The sequence below is a fragment of the Mustelus asterias genome, chromosome 5 (assembly GCF_964213995.1).
Source record: "Mustelus asterias chromosome 5, sMusAst1.hap1.1, whole genome shotgun sequence".
Classification (NCBI taxonomy): Eukaryota; Metazoa; Chordata; class Chondrichthyes; order Carcharhiniformes; family Triakidae; genus Mustelus; species Mustelus asterias.
Window position 1 is genome coordinate 6,556,080 of NC_135805.1, and position 22,478 is coordinate 6,578,557.

Consider the following 22,478-nt stretch of genomic DNA (forward strand, 5'->3'; position numbering starts at 1 on the left):
ACCGTAGTGCTCGGGTCCAGGATGTATCATCTGGGCTGCAGAGGAATCTGGAGTGGGAGGGTGAAAATCCAGTTGTCGTGGTCCATGTAGGTGCCAATGACATAGACAAAACAGGAACTAAGGATCTGCAGAGGGAGTACGAAGAGCTGGGGAACAAATTAAAAAGTAGAACCAACAAGGTGGTAATCTCTGGATTACTACCTGAGCCACGCGCAAATTGGCGCAGGGTTAATAGGATTAAGGAGACGAATGCGTGGCTCAAGGATTGGTGTGGGCGGAATGGGTTCGAATTCATGGGGCATTGGCACCATATTTGGGCAGATGGGTCCTGTATCGATGGGATGGTCTCCATTTGAACCGTGCTGGGACCAGAGTCCTAGCGAATCGTATCACTAGGGCTGTAGATAGGGCTTTAAACTAATTTATGGGGGGGAGGGTGCAGAGGTAAGAGGAATTACGAAATCAATGGTAGAGGAGAGGGAGCGAGTGCAAGTGAATGAGGGCATTCAAGTAGTTAAAGGAGTAGAGGGCGAGGGGGAGGTTGATAGCGTTTCATCAAATCGGGTCCAGATAAAAGCTGGAATAAAGACACTTTGCCTGAATGCAAGAAGCATTCGGAACAAAGTTAATGAGTTGATGGTGCAAATCAGCACAAATGGGTATGATCTAGTGGCCATTACAGAAACGTGGCTGCAGGGAGACCAGGACTGGGAGATGAATATCCAGGGGTATCAGGCATTTAGGAAGAATAGACAGGAAGGAAAAGGTGGTGGGGTAGCTCTGTTAATAAAAGATAATATCAGGGTAGTAGTGAGGGATGACATAGGCTCGAAGGAACAAAACGTGGAATCGTTATGGGTAGAGATAAGGAATAGTAGGGGGAGAAAGACACTAGTAGGCGTGGTCTATAGGCCCCCAAATAATAATGTTGAGGTGGGGAGGGCTATAAACAAGCAAATAATGGATGCGTGCAAAAGCAGAACAGCAATAATCATGGGGGACTTCAACCTGCATATTGATTGGCTGACTCAAGTTGGAAGGGGTGGGATGGAGGAAGAGTTCTTAGAATGCTGTCGGGATAGTTACTTTGAACAGTATGTTACAGAACCGACGAGGGAACGAGTTATCTTAGATCTGGTAATGTGTAACGAGGTAGGTAGAATTAAGGATGTTCTTGTGAAGGACCCTCTTGGGTCAAGTGATCACAATATGGTCGAATTTCTGATACAAATGGAAGAGGAGAAAGTAGGGTCCCATACCACTGTCCTCTGTTTGAACAGAGGGCTGCACGGCAGCACAGTGGGGGGCGGCACGGCAGCACAGTGGTTAGCACTGCTGCTTCACAGCTCCGGGGTCCCGGGTTCGATTCCCGGCTCGGGTCACTGTCTGTGTGGAGTTTGCACATTCTCCTCGTGTCTGCGTGGGTTTCCTCCGGGTGCTCCGGTTTCCTCCCACAGTCCAAAGATGTGCGGGTTGGGTTGATTGGCCAGGTTAAAAAAATTGCCCCTGAGATGCGTAGGTTAGCGGGATTAGCGGGTAAATATGTGGGGGTAGGGCCTGGGTGGGATTGTGGTCGGTGCAGACTCGATGGGCCGAATGGCCTCCTTCTGCACTGTAGGGTTTCTATGATTTCTATGATAGGATGAGGGCTGAATTGGCTAAGGTGGACTGGTAGGTAGGACAGCTGAGGAACAGTGGAGGATTTTTAAGGAGATCCTTTTCAGTACTCAGCAAAAATATATTCTGGTGATAGAGAAGGGTTGTAAGAAAAGGGATAACCAGCCGTGGATAACGAAGGAAATTAAGGACAGTGTTAAATTAAAGACCGATGCGTACAGAGTGGCCAAAAATAGTGGAGAATCGGAAGATTGGGAAAACTTTAAGAGACAACAAAGAACGACTAAGAAAGCTAGGTTATGAAGCTAGGCTCGCTCTAAATATAAAAAATGACAGTAAACATAGAACATAGAACAGTACAGCACAGAACAGGCCCTTCGGCCCACGATGTTGTGCCGAGCTTTGTCTGAAACCCAGATCAAGCTATTTCCTCCCTATCATCCCGAAGTACTCCATGTGCCTATCCAATAGCTTCTTAAATGTTCCGAAAGTTTATGACTCCACTATCCCTGCAGGCAGTCCATTCCACACCCCAACCACTCTCTGAGTAAAAAACCTACCTCGGACATCCTTCCTATATCTCCCACCATGAACCCTATAGTTATGCCCCCTAGTTACCGCTCCATTCACCCGAGGAAATAGTCTTTGAACGTTCACTCTATCTATCCCCCTCATCATCTTATAAACCTCTATCAAGTCTCCTCTCAATCTCCTCCGCTCCAAAGAGAAAAGCCCAAGTTCCCTCAACCTTTCCTCATAAGACCGACCCTCCAAACCAGGCAGCATCCTGGTAAATCTCCTTTGCACTCTTTCCAGTGTCTCCACATCCTTCTTGTAGTGAGGTGACCAGAACTGCACACAATACTCCAAATGTGGTCTCACCAAGGTCCTGTACAGTTGCAGCATAACCCCACGGCTCTTAAACCCTCTGTTAATGAACGCCAACACACTATAGGCCTTCTTCACGGCTCTATCCACTTGAATGACAACCTTCAGAGATCTATGGATATGAACCCCAAGATCTCTCTGTTCCTCCACATTCTTCAGAACCCTACCTTTGACCCTGTAATCCACATTTAAATTTGTCCTACCAAAAATGAATCACCTCGCATTTGTCAGGGTTAAACTCCATTTGCCATTTTTCAGTCCAGCTCTGCATCCTATCTATATCTCTTTGCAGCCTACAACAGCCCTCTACCTCATCCACTACTCTACCAATCTTGGTGTCATCAGCAAATTTACTGATCCACCCTTCAGCCCCCTCCTCCAAGTCATTTATAAAAATTACAAATAGCAGAGGACCAAGCACTGATCCCTGTGGCACTCCGCTGGTAACCGGTTTCCAGTCCGAAAATTTTCCATCCACCACCACCCTCTGTCTTCTGTTAGATAGCCAGTTACCTATCCAATCGGCCAAACTTTCCTCTATCCCACACATCCTTACTTTCTTCATAAGCCGACCGTGGGGGACTTTATCAAACGCCTCACTAAAATCCATGTATATGACATCAACTGCACTACCTTCATCTACACACTTAGTTACCTCCTCAAAAAATTCTATCAAATTTGTGAGGCAAGACTTGCCCTTCACAAATCCGTGCTGACTATCCCGGATTAAGCTGCATCTTTCTAAATGGTCGTAAATCCTATCCTTAAGGAACTTTTCCATCAACTTACCGACCACCGAAGTAAGACTAACCGGCCTATAATTACCAGGGTCATTTCTATTCCCTTTCTTAAACAGGGGAACCACATTCGCCACTCTCCAGTCCTCTGGCACCACCCCCGTGGACAGTGAGGATGCAAAGATCAAAGCCAAAGGCTCTGCAATCTCATCCCTTGCCTCCCAAAGAATCCTAGGATATATTTCATCAGGCCCAGGGGACTTATCAACTTTCAGTTTATTCAAAATTGCTAGTACATCTTCCCTCCGAACATCTACTTCCTCCAGCCTAGCAGCCTGTGACACCCTCTCTTCCTCAAAAACATGGCCCCTCTCCTTGGTGAACACCGAAGAAAAGTATTCATTCATCACCTCTCCTATCTCTTCTGACTCCATGCACAAATTCCCACTGCCGTCCTTGACCGGCCCCAGCCTCACCCTGGTCATTCTTTTATTCCTCACATAAGAGTAAAAAGCCTTGGGGTTTTCCTTGATCCGACCCGCCAAGGACTTCTCATGCCCCCTCCTAGCTCTCCTAAGCCCCTTTTTCAGCTCATTTCTTGCTAACTTGTAACCCTCCATCAAGCCAACTGAACCTTGTTTTCTCAACCTAACGTACGCTTCCTTCTTCCTCTTGACAAGACACTCCACCTCTTTTGTGAACCATGGTTCCCTCACTCGGCCATTTCCTCTCTGCCTGGCAGGGACATACCTATCAAGGACACGCAGTATTTGTTCCTTGAAAAGGTTCCACTTATCATTAGTGCCTTTGCCTGACAATTTTTGTTCCCATCCTATGCTTCCTAATTCCCGCCTGATTGCATCATAATTACCTCTCCCCCAATTGTAAACCTTGCCCTGCCGTACGGCCCTCTCCCTCTCCATTGCAATAACAAAAGACACCGAATTGTGGTCACTATCTCCAAAGTGCTCTCCCTCAACCAAATCCAACACTTGGCCCGGTTCATTTCCCAGTACCAAATCCAATGTGGCTCCACCTCTTGTCGGCCTATCCACATATTGTGTCAGGAACCCCTCCTGCACACACTGCACAAAAACTGTCCCATCCGAACTATTCGACCTATAAAGGTTCCAATCAATATTTGGAAGGTTAAAGTCTCCCATGACAACTACCCTGTGACCTCCACACCTATCCATAATCTGCTTAGCAATTTCTTGCTCCACATCTCTATTACTATTTGGGGGCCTATAGTAAACTCCTAACAACGTGACCGCTCCTTTCCTATTCCTAACCTCAGCCCATATTACCTCTGTCGGCAGATCCCCTTCGAAATGCCTTTCTGCAGCCGTTACACTCTCCTTGATGAACAATGCCACTCCTCCACCTCTTTTACCAGCTACCCTACACTTACTGAAGCATCTATACCCCGGAACTTCCAACAACCATTCCTGTCCTTGTTCTACCCATGTCTCCGTAATGGCCACAACATTGTAGTCCCAAGTGCCAATCCACGCCCCAAGTTCACCTACCTTATTTTGGATGCTCCTTGCATTGAAGTAAACACACTTCAACCCACCTTCTTGTCTGCTGTTACCCACCTTTGACCATGATACCCTTCCCAGTACCTCACTACACTCACTGACCTCCGGGCTACAACTCCTTTTCCCATCCCCCTGACAAATTAGTTTAAACCCCCCCCCGAAGAGCCGGAGCAAATTTCCCTCCCAGGATATTGGTGCCCCTCTGGTTCAGGTGCACCCCGTCCTGTTGGTACAGGTCCCACCTTCCCCAGAAAGTGTTCCAATTATCCACATAGCTGAAACCCTCCCTCCTACACCATCCCTGCATCCATGTGTTTAACTGCACTCTCTCCCTGTTCCTCAACTCGCTTTCCCGTGGCACCGGCAACATACCAGAGATGACAACCTGTTTTGTCCTGGCACCACGACTTGTGACTGTTCCCCCTCCCACTTTAGAATCCTGAAGACACGGTCGGAGATGTCACGGACCCTGGCATCCGGGAGGCAACATACCATCCGTGAGTCTCTCTTGTTGCCACAGAACCTCCTATCTATCCCTCTAACAAACGAGTCCCCAATAACTATAGCTCTACCGCTCTCCCCCTTTCCCTTCTGAGCCACAAAAGTAAAAGCTTTTTACAAATATATAAAATATTAACAAATATATAAAAAGGAATAGAGTGGCAAGAGTGAATGTTGGACCCTTGGAGGATGAGAGGGGGGATTTAATAGTGGGAAATGAGGAAATGGCTGAAACTTTAAATAAGTTTTTTGTGTCGGTCTTCACGGTGGAAGACACAAATAGTTTACCGAATATTAACGATAGAGGGTTGGTAGGAGGAGAGGTACTCAATACAATTAATGTTACCAGGGAGGCAGTGCTTGGTAGACTAACGGGACTGAAGGTGGACAAGTCCCCAGGCCCGGATGGAATGCATCCCAGGGTACTGAAAGAAATGTCAGAGGTAATAGCGGATGCGTTAGTGGTTATTTATCAAAATTCGTTGGATTCTGGGGTAGTGCCGGCGGATTGGAAAACGGCTAATGTTACGCCGCTGTTTAAAAAAGGAAACAGACAAAAGGCAGGTAACTACAGGCCGGTTAGCTTAACGTCTGTAGTTGGGAAAATGCTGGAATCCATCATTAAAGAAGAAATAGTAGGCCATCTGGATAAGAATGGTTCAATTAAGCAGACGCAGCATGGATTCAAGAGGGGGAAGTCGTGCTTGACGAACTTGTTGGATTTTTATGAAGATGTGACGAGTGCGGTTGACAGAGGGGAACCGGTGGATGTGGTGTTTTTGGATTTCCAAAAGGCGTTTGATAAGGTGCCTCACAAAAGGTTGCTGAAGAAGATTGGGTCACACGGAGTTGGGGGTAGGGTGTTAGCATGGATTGGGGATTGGCTATCCGACAGGAAGCAGAGAGTCGGAATAAATGGGTGCTTTTCTGGTTGGCAGATGGTAACTAGTGGCATGCCGCAGGGATCGGTACTGGGGCCTCAACTATTTAACATTTATATAGACGATCTGGAGGAGGGGGACTGAGTGTAGGGTAACAAAGTTTGCAGACGACACAAAGATAAGTGGAAAAGTGAATCGTGTGGAGGGCGTAGAAGGTCTGCAGAGAGATTTGGACAGGCTGAGTGAGTGGGCGAGGATCTGGCAGATGGAGTATAACGTTGACAAATGCGAGGTTATTCACTTTGGAAGAAATAATAGCAAATTGGATTATTATCTAAATGGAAAGAAATTACAACATGCTGCTGTGCAGAGGGACCTGGGGGTCCTTGTGCATGAGACGCAAAAACCCAGTCTGCAGGTGCAACAGGTGATCAAGAAGGCAAATGGGATGTTGGCCTATATCGCAAGGGGGATAGAATCTAAAAGCAGAAATGTCTTGCTGCATCTGTACAGGGCATTGGTGAGGCCGCAGCTGGAATACTGTGTGCAGTATTGGTCCCCTTATTTGCGGAAGGATATATTGGCCTTGGAGGGAGTGCAGAGAAGGTTCACCAGTTTGATACCAGAGATGAGGGGTGTTGATTATGAGGAGAGACTGAGCAGATTGGGTTTGTACTCGTTGGAATTTAGAAGGCTGAGGGGGGATCTTATAGAGACCTATAAGATAATGAAGGGGCTGGATAGGGTAGAGGTGGAGAGATTCTTTCCACTTAGAAAGGAAGCTAGAATTAGAGGGCACAACCTCAAAATAAAGGGGGGTCAGTTTAGGACAGAGTTGAGGAGGAACTTCTTCTCTCAGAGGGTGGTGAATCTCTGGAATTTTCTGCCCACTGAAGAGGTGGAGGCTACCTCGTTGAATATGTTTAAATCACGGATAGATGGATTCCTGATCGGTAAGGGAATTAGGGGTTATAGGGATCAGGCGGGTAAGTGGAACTGATCCACTTCAGATCAGCCATGATCTTATTGAATGGCGGGGCAGACTCGAGGGGCTAGATGGCCTACTCCTGCTCCTATTTCTTATGTTCTTATGATGGACATCGAGGTAAACGGTCGGACTACGAACTGTTTATTTGACTGTGGGAGCACGGAGAGCTTTATTCACCCTAACACAGGGAGTCGCTACGCCCTTTCAGTAGTGCCAGTGAAGCAAACGATCTCCATGGCTTCAAAGTCCCACTCGGTGGATGTCCTCGGGTACTGTGTGGCGACCCTGACTGTATGGGGCACAGTGTACAAAAACTTCAGGCTCCTTGTGCTGCCACAACTCTGTGCTGCCGTACTCCTGGGGCTCGATTTCCTGTGTCACCTTAAGAGTGTCACCATGGAGTATAATGGGCCTTTTCCCCCGCTCTCTGTTTGCAATCACCAGTTCTTAGATCGCCCACCGCGCACCACCTGCAGCCTCTCGACCCTTAAAGTCGCCCCTCCCTCACTGTTTGAAAATCTCACCCCCAACTGCAAGCCCATCGCCACCAAGAGCAGACGGTACAGTGCTGGAGACAGGGCTTTTATCAGGTCCGAAGTGCAATGGCTCCTAGGGGAGGGGATCATCGAGGCCAGTACCAGCCCCTGGAGAGCCCAAGTAATAGTTGTTAAGACTGGGGAGAAACATCGCATGGTCATTGACTACAGTCAGACCATTAACCGCTACACGCAGCTGGACGCGTCCCCCTTCCCCGCAGATCTGACATGGTTAATCAGATTGCGCAATATCGGGTGTTCTCCACCATCGACTTAAAATCTGCATACCACCAGCTCCCTATCCACCTGGAAGACCGCCAATATACTGCCTTCGAGGCGGATGGCCACCTCTATCACTTCCTTAGGGTCCCCTTCGGCGTCACCAACGGGGTCTCGGTTTTCCAGTGTGAGATGGACCGAATGGTAGACCAGAACGGCCTGCGGGCCACCTTCCCGTACCTGGATAACGTCAGCATCTGAGGCCATGATCAGCAGGACCACAACGCCAACCTCCACAAATTCCTTCCACAGGACCAGGCTGAGGAGAAGGCAGTTGGTTTGTTCACTACATTTATTTATTTATTTTAAGTTAAATTTGTGTAAAAAAATCGGAGGTTTTTTTTAAAACAGGAAGTGGGCCCAGCAGGAGTCTGGGAAGGTTTTTGGAGGGTTTAAAAGTGCTTAACTTGCAGTTTTCAGCCTCATTGTTCCACAGGACCAGGCTGAGGAGAAGGCAGTTGGTTTGTTCACTACATTTATTTATTAATTTTAAGTTAAATTTGTGTAAAAAAATCGGAGGTTTTTTTTAAAACAGGAAGTGGGCCCAGCAGGAGTCTGGGAAGGTTTTTGGAGGGTTTAAAAGTAGGCCGCACTTTTGAGCGGGCAGCGTCGTTAGCGGGCAGTGTAGTGAGCAGGAGGCAGAGTGAAAGCTGTAGGGCTTTGGCTCACAGGGCTGGGGTGAGTTAATTCATTTTTTGCTGTTTCTACCTGGTACTGGCAAGGTATCTAGAGGGGATGGGTGTGAAGGCAGTGCAATGTTCCTCTTGCACTATGTTCGAGGTGAGGGACGACGTCAGTGTCCCTGCTGATTATACCTGTGAGAAGTGCATCCATCTGCAGCTCCTCCAAAACCGTGTAAGGGAACTGGAGCTGGAGTTGGAGGAACTTAGGATCATTAGGGATGCAGAGATGGCCATAGACAGAAGCTTCAGGGATACAGTTACTCCGAGGAATGAAAATAGATGGGTGACGGTGAGAGGGGCTGGGAAGAAGCAGTCGGTGCAGGGATCCCCTGTGGTCGTTCCCCTTAGCAATAAGTATTCCGCTTTGGATACGGTTGAGGGGGATGACATACCAGTGGTGAGCCGCAGTGAGAGGATCTCCGGCACTGAGTCCGTCCCTGTGGCTCAGGAGGGTAAGGAGGAGAGCGGGAGGGCAATAGTTATTGGGGACTCATTAGTTAGAGGGATAGATAGGAGGTTCTGTGGCAGCAAAAGAGACTCGAGGATGGTTTGTTGCCTAGCGGATGGCAGGGTCCGTGATGTCTCGGACCGTGTTTTCCGGATTCTTAAGGGGGAGGGGAAACAGTCACAAGTCGTGGTACACATTGGTACCAACGACATAGGTAAGAGAAGGGACGGGGATTTAAAACAGGAATTTCGGGAGCTGGGCTGGAAGCTGAGAGCAAAGACAAAACATGTGGTCATCTCTGGTACGCTACCGGTGCCACGTGATAGCGAGTTGAGGAACAGGGAGAGAGTGCACTTAAACATGTGGTTGCAGGGATGGTGCAGGAGGGAGGGTTTCAGATACGTGGATAATTGGAACACGTTCTGGGGAAGGTGGGACCTCTACAAACAGGACGGGGTGCACCTGAACCAGAGGGGCACCAATATCCTGGGAGGGAAATTTGCTACGGCTCTTCAGGGGGATTTAAACTAATTTGTCAGGGGAGTGGGAAAAGGAGTTGTAGTCCGGAAGTCAGTGTTGAGGGTGGTGAGATATTGGGGAAGGTATCAAGGTCAAGGGTGGGTACCGGTAGACAGGAAGATGGGTTGAAGTGTGTCTACTTCAATGCAAGGAGCATCCGGAACAAGGTGGATGAACTTGGGGCGTGGATTGCTACTTAGGACTACGATGTTGTGGCCATTACGGAGACGTGGGTAGAACAAGGACAGGAATGGTTGTTGGACGTTCCGGGGTATAGATGTTTCAGTAAGTGTAGGGAAGCTGGTAAAAGAGGTGGAGGAGTAGCATTGTTAATCAAGGATAGTTTAACGGCTGCGGAAAAGCACTTTGAGGGGGATATGCACACTGAGGTAATATGGGCTGCAGTTAGAAACAGGAAAGGAGCGGTCACGTTGCTAGGAGTTTACTATAGGCCCCCAAATAGTAATAGAGATGTGAAGGAAGAAATTGCAAAGCAGATTATGGATACGTGTGGGGGTCACAGGGTAGTTGTCATGGGGGACTTTAACTTTCCAAATATTGATTGGAACCTTTGTAGGTCGAATAGTTTGGATGGGGCACTTTTTGTGCAGTGTGTGCAGGAGGGTTTCCTGACACAATATGTGGATAGGCCGACAAGGGGTGAGGCCACATTGGATTTGGTACTGGGAAATGAACCGGGCCAAGTGTTAGATTTGGTTGTGGGAGAGAACTTTGGAGATAGTGACCACAATTCGGTGTCTTTTGTTATTGCAATGGAGAGGGATAGGGCCGGACGGCAGGGCAAGGCTTACAATTGGGGGAGAGGTAATTATGATGCGATTAGGCAAGAATTAGGGGGCATAAGATGGGAACAGAAACTGTCAGGGAAAGGCACTGATGAAAAGTGGAAGTTTTTCAAGGAACAAATACTGGGTGTCCTTGATAGGTATGTCCCTGTCAGGCAGGGAGGAAAAGGCCGAGTGAGGGAACCGTGGTTCACAAAAGAGGTGGAATGTCTTGTGAAAAGGAAGAGGGAAGCTTATGTAGGGATGAGGAAACAAGGTTCAGATGGCTCGATTGAGGGTTACAAGTTAGCAAGGAATGAGCTGAAAAAGGGGCTGAGGAGAGCTAGGAGGGGACATGAGAAGTCCTTGGCGGGTCGGATCAAGGAAAACCCCAAGGCTTTTTACTCTTATGTGAGGAATAAAAGAATGACCAGGGTGAGGTTAGGGCCGGTCAAGGACAGTGGTGGGAACTTGTGTATGGAATCAGTAGAGATAGGCGAGGTGATGAATGAATACTTTTCTTCAGTGTTCACCAAGGAGAGGGGCCATGTTTTTCAGGAAGAGAAGGTGTTACAGGCTAATAGGCTGGAGGAAATAGATGTTCGCAGGGAGGATGTATTGGCAGTTTTGAATAAACTGAAGGTCGATAAGTCCCCTGGGCCTGATGAAATGTATCCTAGGATGCTTTGGGAGGCGAGGGATGAGATTGCAGAGCATTTGGCTTTGATCTTTGGGTCCTCGCTGTCCACGGGGATGGTGCCAGAGGACTGGAGAGTGGCAAATGTTGTTCCTCTGTTTAAGAAAGGGAATAGAAATGACCCTGGTAATTATAGACCGGTTAGTCTGACTTCGGTGGTTGGTAAATTGATGGAAAAGGTCCTTAGGGATGGGATTTATGACCATTTAGAAAGATGCGGATTAATCCGGGATAGTCAGCACGGATTTGTGAAGGGCAAATCGTGCCTCACAAATTTGATAGAATTTTTTGAGGAGGTAACTAGGTGTGTTGATGAAGGTAGGGCGGTTGATGTCATATACATGGATTTTAGTAAGGCGTTTGATAAGGTCCCCAATGGTCGGCTTATGATGAAAGTAAGGAGGTGTGGGATAGAGGGAAAGTTGGCCGATTGGATAGGTAACTGGCTATCTGATCGAAGACAGAGGGTGGTGGTGGATGGAAAATTTTCGGACTGGAGGCAGGTTGCTAGCGGAGTGCCGCAGGGATCGGTGCTTGGTCCTCTGCTCTTTGTGATTTTTATTAATGACTTAGAGGAGGGGGCTGAAGGGTGGATCAGTAAATTTGCTGATGACACCAAGATTGGTGGAGTAGTGGATGAGGTGGAGGGCTGTTGTAGGCTGCAAAGAGACATAGATAGGATGCAAAGCTGGGCTGAAAAATGGCAAATGGAGTTTAACCCTGATAAATGTGAGGTGATTCATTTTGGTAGGACTAATTTAAATGTGGATTACAGGGTCAAAGGTAGGGTTCTGAAGACTGTGGAGGAACAGAGAGATCTTGGGGTCCATATCCACAGATCTCTAAAGGTTGCCACTCAAGTGGATAGAGCTGTGAAGAAGGCATATAGTGTGTTAGCTTTTATTAACAGGGGGTTGGAGTTGAAGAGCCGTGGGGTTATGCTGCAACTGTACAGGACCTTGGTGAGACCGCATTTGGAATATTGCGTGCAGTTCTGGTCACCTCACTATAAGAAGGATGTGGAAGCGCTGGAAAGAGTGCAGAGGAGATTTACCAGGATGCTGCCTGGTTTGGAGTGTCGGTCTTATGAGGAAAGGTTGAGGGAGCTGGGGCTGTTCTCTCTGGAGCGGAGGAGATTGAGGGGAGACTTAATAGAGGTTTATAAAATGATGAAGGGGATAGATCGAGTGAACGTTCAAAGACTATTTCCTCGGGTGGATGGAGCTATTACAAGGGGGCATAACTATAGGGTTCATGGTGGGAGATATAGGAAGGATATCAGAGGTAGGTTCTTCACGCAGAGAGTGGTTGGGGTGTGGAATGGACTGCCTGCAGTGATAGTGGAGTCAGACACTTTAGGAACATTTAAGCGGTTATTGGATAGGCACATGGAGCACACCAGGATGGTAGGGAGTGGGATAGCTTGATCTTGGTTTCAGATGAAGGTCGGCACAACATCGTGGGCCGAAGGGCCTGTTCTGTGCTGTAATGTTCTATGTTCTATGTTCTACCGCCTCACTCCTAAATCTGACCTATAATAAGGAGAAGTGCGTATTCCGCACACGCCGCCTCGCCATCCTTGGTTGTGTTGTGGAAAACAGGGTCATCGGTCCCGATCCCGACCGCATGCGTCCCCTCCTGGAACTTCCCCTCCCCACCAGCCTCAAAGCCCTGAGGAGATGCCTGGGATTCTTCTCGTATTACGCCCAGTGGGTCCCCAATTATGCAGATAAAGCTCGTCTGCTCATCAAATCCACCTCTTTTTCCCTGATGGCAGAGGCCCGCCTGGCCTTCGACTGCATCAAAGCAGACATCGCGAAGGCCACGATGCACGCTGTAGACGAATCCATCCCGTTCCAGGTGGAGAGCGATGCGTCTGACTTTGCCCTAGCCGCCACCCTTAACCAGGCGGGCAGACCCGTGGCTTTCTTCTCATGAACCCTCCAAGGCCCTGAAATTCAACACTCCTCTGTCGAGAAGGAGGCCCAAGCCATAGTGGTAGACCAGAACGGGCTGCGGGCCACCTTCCCGTACCTGGATAACGTCACCATCTGCGGCCATGATCAGCAGGACCACGACGCCAACCTCCACAAATTCCTCCACACTCCTAAATCTGACCTATAATAAGGAGAAGTGCGTATTCCGCACACGCCGCCTCGCCATCCTTGGTTGTGTTGTGGAAAATGGTACGGCTGTACGGCACTGGTGCCACTACTTAGCTGGTAAACGATTCACCCTACTCACGGACCAACGGTCAGCGGGGCAAGATCAAAAATGATAAAATATTGAGGTGGAGAATCGAGCTTTCCACCGACAATTACGACATCTTATACCGGCCCGGGAAGCTCAATGAGCCCCCAGACGCCCTGTCCCGGGGAATATGTGCCAGCGCACAAATAGACCAATTGCAGACTCTCCACAACGACCTCTGCCACCCGGGGGTCACCAGGTTTTTTCACTTCACCTGCCCTACTCCATTAAGGAAGTCAGGTCTATAACCAGACACTGCCAGGTCTGCGCAGAGTGCAAGCAAGCCGCACTTCTATCGGCCAGACAGAGCACACCTCATAAAGGCCACCCGCCCTTTCGAACGCCTAAGCGTCGACTTCAAAGGCCCTCTCCCTTCTTCTGACCGCAACATATACTTTCTCAACGTCATTGACGAATATTCACGTTTCCCCTTCGCTATTCCCTGCCCAGATATGACCTCGGCCACGGTCGTCAGGGCCCTGCACAACCTCTTCACCCTGTTCGGTTTCCCTAGCTATATCCATAGCGACCGGGGATCCTCCTTTGAGTGATGAGCTGCGACAGTACCTACTCTCCAAAGGCATAGCCTCGAGTAGGACCACCAGCTACAACCCCAGGGGGAACGGACAGGTCGAGAGGGAGAACGCGAAAGTCTGGAAGGCCATTTTACTTGCTCTGAGCTCTCAAGGTCTTACAGTCACCCGCTGGCAAGAGGTCCTTCCTGATGCACTACACTCGATTAGATCACTCCTTTGCACAGCTACCAATGCTACCCCTCACGAAAGAATGTTTGTTTTCCCCAGGAAGTCCTCCTTGGGTACCTCACTACCATCGTGGCTGATGTCCACAGGCCCTGTCCAGCTCCGGAAGCACGTGAGGACCCATAAGTCGGACCCCCTGGTCGAAAGGGTCCAGCTCCTCCACGCCAACCCCCAATACGCCTATGTGGCGTACCCCGACGGGTGGGAGAACACGGTCTCCATTCGAGACCTGGCACCCGCAGGTGCCCCAGGGACCACGACAACCCACAACCCCACACCCCCAACCCCATATACAGCACGCCTGAGCCCCAAGAGCCGCCACCACGCACCCGACCATCGGAAGGGACTCCAGACGACTCGAGCGACTACGGCCTGGCGCCTGAACCAACACTGCGGCCACCGGAACCGATACCACAACCGACACTACGGCGGTCGCAGCAGCAGATCAAGCCGCCAGAGAGACTGAATTTGTAAATTTGTAATTCTGTAAATATCGTTCCACCCACCTCACCCCTGCAGGACTCTTTTTTTAAAAGCAGGGGGTGAATGTGGTAAACCACTGTTAAGCTTATTGCCTGTGTGTGTGTGACATGCCTGGACATGCCCCTGCCTGAGACTCCTCCCCCTCGGTCCAGGTATAAAGGTGACTGCTCCCCACCCCCCTGCCTCAGTCTCTGGACCAGTTCATCAGCATGGGTGTGCTCCAAGTCTTTTGCGAATAAAAGCCCATTTGTTCTTGCATACAAACTAGTCTTTGCTTGATTGATAGTGCATCAACAACCTTTTGTGTGAAGAAGTTCCTCCTCAACTCAGTCCTAAATCTGCTTCCCCTTATTTTGAGGCCATGCCCCCTTGTTCTAGTTTCACCTGCCAGTGGAAACAACTTCCCTGATTCTATCTTATCTATTCCCTTCATAATCTTATACGGTTCTATAAGATCTCCCCTCATTCTTCTGAATTACAATGAATATAGCCCCAGTCTACTCAGTCTCTCCTCATAAGCCAACCCTCTCAACTCCGGAATCAACCTAGTGAATCTCTTCTCCTCCAGTGCCAGTATATCCTTTCTCAAGTAAGGAGACAAAACTGTACACAATACTCCAGGTGTGGCCTCACCAGCACCTTATACAGCTGCAACATAACCTTGCTGTTTTTAAACTCCATCCCTCCAGCAATGAAGGACAAAATTCCATTTTCCTTCTTAATTACCTGCTGCACCTACAAACCAACTCCTTGTGATTCTTGCACAAGGACACCCAGTTCCCTCTGCCCAGCAGCATGCTGCAATTTGTTACCATTTAAATAATGGTCTATTTTGCTATTATCCCTCCCAAAATAGATGACCTCACTTTTACTAACATTACATACAAACCCTACAGTGTAGAAAGAGGCCATTCGGCCCATCGAGTCTACACCGACCACAATCCCACCCATATCCCTACATATTTACCCACTAATCTACACATCTCAAGACACTAAGGGGCAATTTTTAGCACAGCCAATTAATCTAACCCGCACATCTTTGTAATCCATCTGCCAGACTCTTGCCCACTCACTTAGACAGACCCTTGCCCACTCACTTAGACATTTGATTTGATTTGATTTATTACTGTCACATGTATTAGCATACAGTGAAATGTATTGTTTCTTGCGCACTGTACAGACAAAGCATACCGTTCATAGAGAAGGAACGGAGAGAGTGAAGAATGTAGTTTTACAGTCATAGCTAGAGTGTTGAAAAAGATCAACTTAATGCGAGGTAGGTCCATTCAAAAGTCTGATGGCAGCAGGGAAGAAGCTGTTCTTGATTTGGTTGGTACGTGTCCTCAGACCTTTGCATCTTTTTCCCGACGGAAGAAGGTGGAAGAGAGTGTGTCCGGGATACGTGGGGTCCTTAATTATGCTGGCTGCTTTTCCGAGGCAGCGGTAAGTGTAGACAGTGTCAGGTGGCTGGGAGGCTGGTTTGAGTGAAGGACTGGGCTTCGTTCACGACTTTTGTAATTTCTTGCGGTCTTACTGGATGGCATTCTCAGGAGGCATGTGCCTCAAGAGCGGAAATTCCTGCATGAGCTCAACAGTCCTCTAAATGATCCACCGAATTTTCTGTCTCACCCGCTTTGATTCCCACGGCTGGTGAGATGGGATAATTTCAGCCAATGAGTCTCTAATGTTTCGTTGAAGGTTTGAAGTATTTCTAATTACGATGGGTATAGAGGGATATGGGCCCAAACGCAGGCAATTGGGATTAGCTTAGGGGTTTTGAAAAAGAAAGGGCGGCATGGACAAGTTGGGCCGAAGGGCCTGTTTCCATGCTGTAAACCTCTATGACTCTAATATGAATTGTGCTAGCCGGGGTAATACTCCATTTAAAGGAGCATTTAAAACAATACCATAATAATTTTCATGGTCTGAAGTTTTGATCATAGAATCCATTCAGTGCAGAAGAGGCCATTCACCCATTGTAACTGCAACAACTCTGTATGACTGAATATCTCACCCAGACACTCTCCCCTACACAAAAACAGAAAATGCTGGAAAATTACAGCAGGTCTAACAGCATCTGTGGGGAGAGAATACAGTCAATGTTTCGAGCTCTGACAAAGAGTCATCCAGACTTGAAATACTGGCTCGATTCTCACCCTACAGATGCTGTCAGACCTGCTGAGATTTTCCAGTATTTTCTGTTTTTGTTCAGATTCTAGCATCCGTAGTATTTTGCTTTAATCCTTTTCCCTACCTTATTCCCATAACCCCACACACAGTTTACCATGGCTAATCTAACCAATCTACACATCATAGCATCATAGAATCCCTACAGTACAGAAGGAGGCCATTTGGCCCATTGAGTCTGTACTGACCACAATCCCACCCAAGCCCTATTCCCATAACCTGACACATTTACCCTGCTAATCCCACTGATACTAGGATCAAATTAGCATGGTCAATAAACTTAACCCGTTCATCTTTGGACATCTTGGGGCACTAAGGGGTAATCAAGCACGGCCAATCCATTTTTGGACTGTGGTAGGAAACTCGAGCACCTGAAGGAAACCCATGCAGACTCGGGGATAATGTGCAAACTCAACACAGTCAACGAAGGCTGAAATTGAAGCCGGGTCCCTGGAACTGTGAGGCAGCAGTGCTAACCACTATCTCCATATCTCCATATCAATATCTCCATATTCAAGGAAGTATGTACTTGCATTGGAGGTAATATGCAAAGATTCACTGAATTGTTCCCAGGGATGAACAGGCTATGCTAGTATGAGAGGCTCAGTAAATTGGGCCTATATTGTCTGGAGTAGAAGAACGAGAGATGATCTTAATAAAACATACAAGATCCTAAAGGGGCTTTTAGGGTAGACAACGAGAAATTGTTCCCCTTGGATGCAGAATCTATTTTCTGTACTCCCAGACAACATAATGTAACCAAAAATAATGATTTTGTAGAGAACTGGTGAAACTGGGATTATTCTTCTTGGAGGAGGAAAGTTAAGATGAGATTTGAAATAATTATTTAAAAACATGTTATTTGCTATCGTAAATTAGCAGAAACTTTTATAAAGTTTATTTCTTTATTAGTCACAAGTAGGCTTACGTTCAAACTGTAATGAAGTTACTGTTTCCAGTGGCAGGAGGATAAATAAACAAAGGGAACAGATTTATGGTGATTGACTAAGATCTGGAGATGATCAAAGGAAACATAATTTTCTGAAATCCACTGCCTGAAGGAGTGGTGGAAAGCGATTCTAAAATGACGTTCAAAAGAAAATTGGATGAATACCTTCAATGAAAAGGATTGCTGGGCTCTGGTTGAGGACAAAGATACTGAAGTGACTTGCAAACATCTGAAAGAGTTTGCACAATGGAGTCCTGTGCTGTATTATTCAATGATAGTACAATGCATAATGATTTGATTACTGTCATGTGACTTTATTTTGTTGGCTTTCAGGAATGTAAAAAATTGCTTGTGGAATACCGTAAATACTTCCAAAACACAAAAAAATATACAACTGAAACAGCACAAGATAATCCATTTGATGTGTCAGAAATGTACATATTTGGGAAACTTGAGGTCTTCTGCAAGAGACTGGCAAAGGTAAATAGAACTTAACACAAAATATGGTTCAATTATATTGTTAGGGTCCCAGAGCAGAAATTTGGGGTGGCACATTGGCACAGTGGTTAGCACTGCTGCCTCACAGTGTCAGGGACCCAGGTTTGGGTCACTGTCTGTGTGGAGTTTGCACATCATCCGCGTGTCTGGGTGGGTTTCCTTCAGGTCCTCTGGTTTCCTCCCACAGTCCAAAGATGTGCGGGTTAGGTGGATTGGCCATGCTAAATTGCCCTTTAGTGTCAGGAGGACTAGCTCAGGTAAATGCATGGGGTTATGGGCTGGGCCTGGGTGGGATTGTGGTCAGTGCAGACTCGATGAGCCTAATGGCCTCCTGCACTGCCGGATTCCATGATTCTTAAAATCCCACAATACGTTATGAAACCTGTCTGGACTCCAACATTTTTTTTATTTTGGCATTAGTGTGAGGATAATGTGTTTCATTCCAGGTGTGATTCTATTGACAAAGGGAAGCCTTTATGAAAACAAACTTTATTTTGCAATTCAGTTTGACGATAGCAAATTAATTAGCTTCACCTTTACCAACTAAAATATTTAAGCATTGCAAGATACAATTGTTAACTGCTAATCTATCTCTATTAGTTGTAATTCAAGAAACATTCCTCTGAAAGACTTAAACTCCTCTTCAAGATCAATTGGTGACACACAGGTTTATGTGCTTAGATTTCTTAACAGTTTGAGAGTCATTTGAACACCTGGTGAGAGAGAGAGAGAGACACCTGTCTTCTGATTTTCAAAAGGCTTTTGACAAGGTCTCACACGAGATTAGTGAGCAAAATTAAAGCTCATGGTATTGGGGGTCATGATGTGGATAGAGAACTGGTTGGCAGACAGGAAGCTGAGAGTCAGAATAAATGAGTCCTTTTCAGAGTGGCAGGAAGTGTCTAATGGGGTAATGCAGGGTTCAGCGCTGGGACTCCAGCTATTCACAATATACATTAATGAATTGGATGAAGGAATTGAATGCAATATCTTTAGGATGGCACGGTAGCACAGTGGGTAGCACTGCTGCCTCACAGCACCAGGGACCTGGGTTCAATTCCCAGCTTGGGTCACTGTTTGATTTGATTTATTATTGTCACATGTATGAACATACAGTGAAAAATATTGTTTCTTGCGCGCTATACAGACAAAACATACCGTTCATAGAGAAGGAAACAAGAGAGTGCAGAATATAGTGTTACAGTCATAGCTAGGGTGCAGGGAAAGATCAACTTAATGCAACGTAAGTCCATTTAAAAGTCTGACAGCAGTAGGGAAGAAGCTGTTCTTGAGTCGGTTGGTATGTGACTTCAGACTTTTGTATCTTTTTCCCGAAGGAAGAGGGTGGAAGAGAAAATGTCCGAGGTGCGTGGGGTCCTTAATTATGCTGGCTGCTTTGCCGAGGCAGCGGGAAGTGTAGACGGAGTCAATGGATGGGAGGCTGGTTTGCGTGATGGATTGGGCTACATTCATGACCTTTTGTAGTTCCTTGCGGTCTTGGGCAGAGCAGGAGCCATACCAAGCTGTGATACAACCAGAAAGAATGCTTTCTATGGTGCATCTGTAAATGTTGGTGAGAGTCGTAGCTGACATGCCAAATTTCCTTAGTCTTCTGAGAAAGTAGAGGCACTGGTGGGCTTTCTTAACTACAGTGTCAGCATGGGGGACCAGGACAGGTTGTTGGTGATCTGGACACCTAAAAACTTGAAGCTCTCAACCCTTTCTACTTCGTCCCCATTGATGTAGAAAGGGGCACGTTCTCCTTTACACTTCCTGAAGTCGTTGACAACCTCCTTCGTTTTGTTGATATTAAGGGAGAGATTATTGTTGCCACACCAGTTCACCAGATTCTCCATTTCATTCCTGTACTCTGTCTCGTCATTGTTTGAGATCCGACCCACTACGGTGGTGTTGTCAGCAAACTTGAAAATCGAATTGGAGGGGAATTTGGCCACACAGTCATAGGTGTATAAGGAGTATAGTAGGGGCCTGAGAACACAGCCTTGTGGGGCACCGGTGTTGAGGATGCTCATGGAGGAGGTGTTGTTGCCTATCCTTACTGATTGTGGTCTGTGAGTTAGGAATTTCAGGATCCAGTCGCAGGGGGAAGTGCTGAGGCCCAGGCCACGGAGTTTGGAGATGGGTTTTGTGGGAATAGTAGTGTTGAAGGCTGAGCTGTAGTCAATAAATAGAAGTCTGACAAAGGTGCCCTTGTTATCGAGGTGTTCCAGGGTTGAGTGCAGGGCCAGGGAAATGGCGTCTGCTGTAGACCTGTTGTGGCAGTAGGCAAACTGTAGTAGATCCAGGTAGTCCGGGAGGCTGGAATTGATTTGTGTCATGACTAACCTTTCGAAGCACTTCATCATGATGGATGTCAGAGCCACCTGCCGATAGTAATTAAGGCACGGTGCTTGGGTTTTCTTAGGTACCGGGATGATGGTCGTTTTCTTGAAGCAGTTAGGGACCTCAGATTGTTGTAAAGAGAGGTTGAAGATGTCTGTGAATACCTCTGCCAGCTGATCCGTGTAGGATCTGAGTGCTTGTCCGGGTACCCCATCTGGGCCAGTTGCTTTCCGTGGGTTGACCTTCAAGAAAGCTGCTCTGATATCTGCAATAGTGACCCCAGATACAGGTTCATCCAGGGCTTCCAGGTTGAGGGCATGCTCTCGCTGACCTTTTGCTCAAAACCGACGTAGAATGCATTGAGCTCATGCATGGAGTCTGCATGTTCTCCCCGTGTCTACGTGGGTTTCCTCCAGGTGTTCCGGTTTCCTCCCACAGTCTGAAAGATGTACTGGTTGGTGCATTCGTCATGATAAATTCTCCCTCAGTGTACCCGGACAGGTACCATAGTGTGGCGACAGGGGATTTTTACAGGAACTTCATTGCAGTATTAATGTAAGCCTACATGTGGCACGAATAAATAAAGTTCTAAAAAAAATTCAGGCAACGCAAAGCTGAGCGGCACTGTGTGCTGTGAGATTTTGATTTGATTTGATTTACTACTGTCACATATATTAACACAGTAAGAAGTCTCACAACACCAGGTTAAAGTCCAACAGGTTTATTTGATAGCAAATACCATCAGCTTTCGGAGCGCTGCTCCTTCGTCAGATGGAGTGGAAATGTGCTCTAACAGTGCACAGAGACACAAAATCAAGTGACAGAATACGAATTAGAATGCGAATCCCTACAACCAGCCAGGTCTTAAAGGTACAGACAATGTGGGCGGAGGGAGCATTAAACACAGGTTAAAGAGATGTGTATTGTCTCCAGACAGGACAGCCAGTGAGATTCTGCAAGTCCAGGAGGCAAGCTGTGGGGGTTACTGATAGTGTGACATAAATCCAACATCCCGGTTTAGGCCGTCCTCATGTGTGTGGAAATTGGCTATCAGTTTCTGCTCAGCGACTCTGCGCTGTTGTGTGTCGTGAAGGCCGCCTTGGAGAACGCTTACCTGAAGATCCAAGGCTGAATGCCCGTGACTGCAGAAGTGCTCCCCCACAGGAAGAGAACAGTTTTGCCTGGTGATTGTTGAGCGGTGTTCATTCATCCGTTGTCGTAGCGTCTGCATGGTTTCCCCAATGTACCATGCCTCGGGACATCCTTTCCTGCAGCGTATCAGGTAGACAATGTTGGCCGAGTTGCAAGAGTAGGTACCGTGTACCTGGTAGATGGTGTTCTCACGTGAGATGATGGCATCCGTGTCGATGATCCGGCACGTCTTGCAGAGGTTGCTGTGGCAGGGTTGTGTGGTGTCGTGATCACTGTTCTCCTGAAGGCTGGGTAGTTTGCTGCGGACAATGGTCTGTTTGAGGTTGCGTGGTTGTTTGAAGGCAAGAAGTGGGGGTGTGGGGATGGCCTTGGCGAGATGTTCGTCTTCATCAATGACATATCATAGAAATCATAGAAACCCTACAGTGCAGAAAGAGGCCATTCGGCCCATCGAGTCTGCACCGACCACAATCGTTGACAAACATGTTGAAGGCTCCGGAGGAGATGCCGTAGCTTCTCCGCTCCGGGGAAGTACTGGACGACGAAGGGTACTCTGTCCACCGTGTCCCAGCAGCAACCAAGCCTCCCCCGGTACCACAGTAGAAAACAGTACCACTGCAGGAAAGTCCATTGTCCAGTTATCGGACTACACACTTCAGCCAGATGAAATCGAAGTTCTCAGCCGAGGGCTCAACTTTTGCCCTACTACCAAAATAGACCCCATCAGTCTCGCAGCGGACACAGAGGAATTCATC

At 47.6% G+C, this 22,478-nt stretch overlaps 1 protein-coding gene across 1 annotated transcript in view; it reads left to right on the top strand.

The window, feature by feature from the left end:
- The window catches only part of LOC144493944 (dynein axonemal heavy chain 8-like), a 1,661,706-nt gene that overhangs the window by 122,390 nt on the left and 1,516,838 nt on the right, over positions 1-22,478 (top strand). The window contains exon 11 of the mRNA XM_078213521.1: positions 18,064-18,210. Coding sequence (XP_078069647.1) covers positions 18,064-18,210 — 147 coding nt within the window. The remainder of the gene's footprint in view (positions 1-18,063; positions 18,211-22,478) is intronic.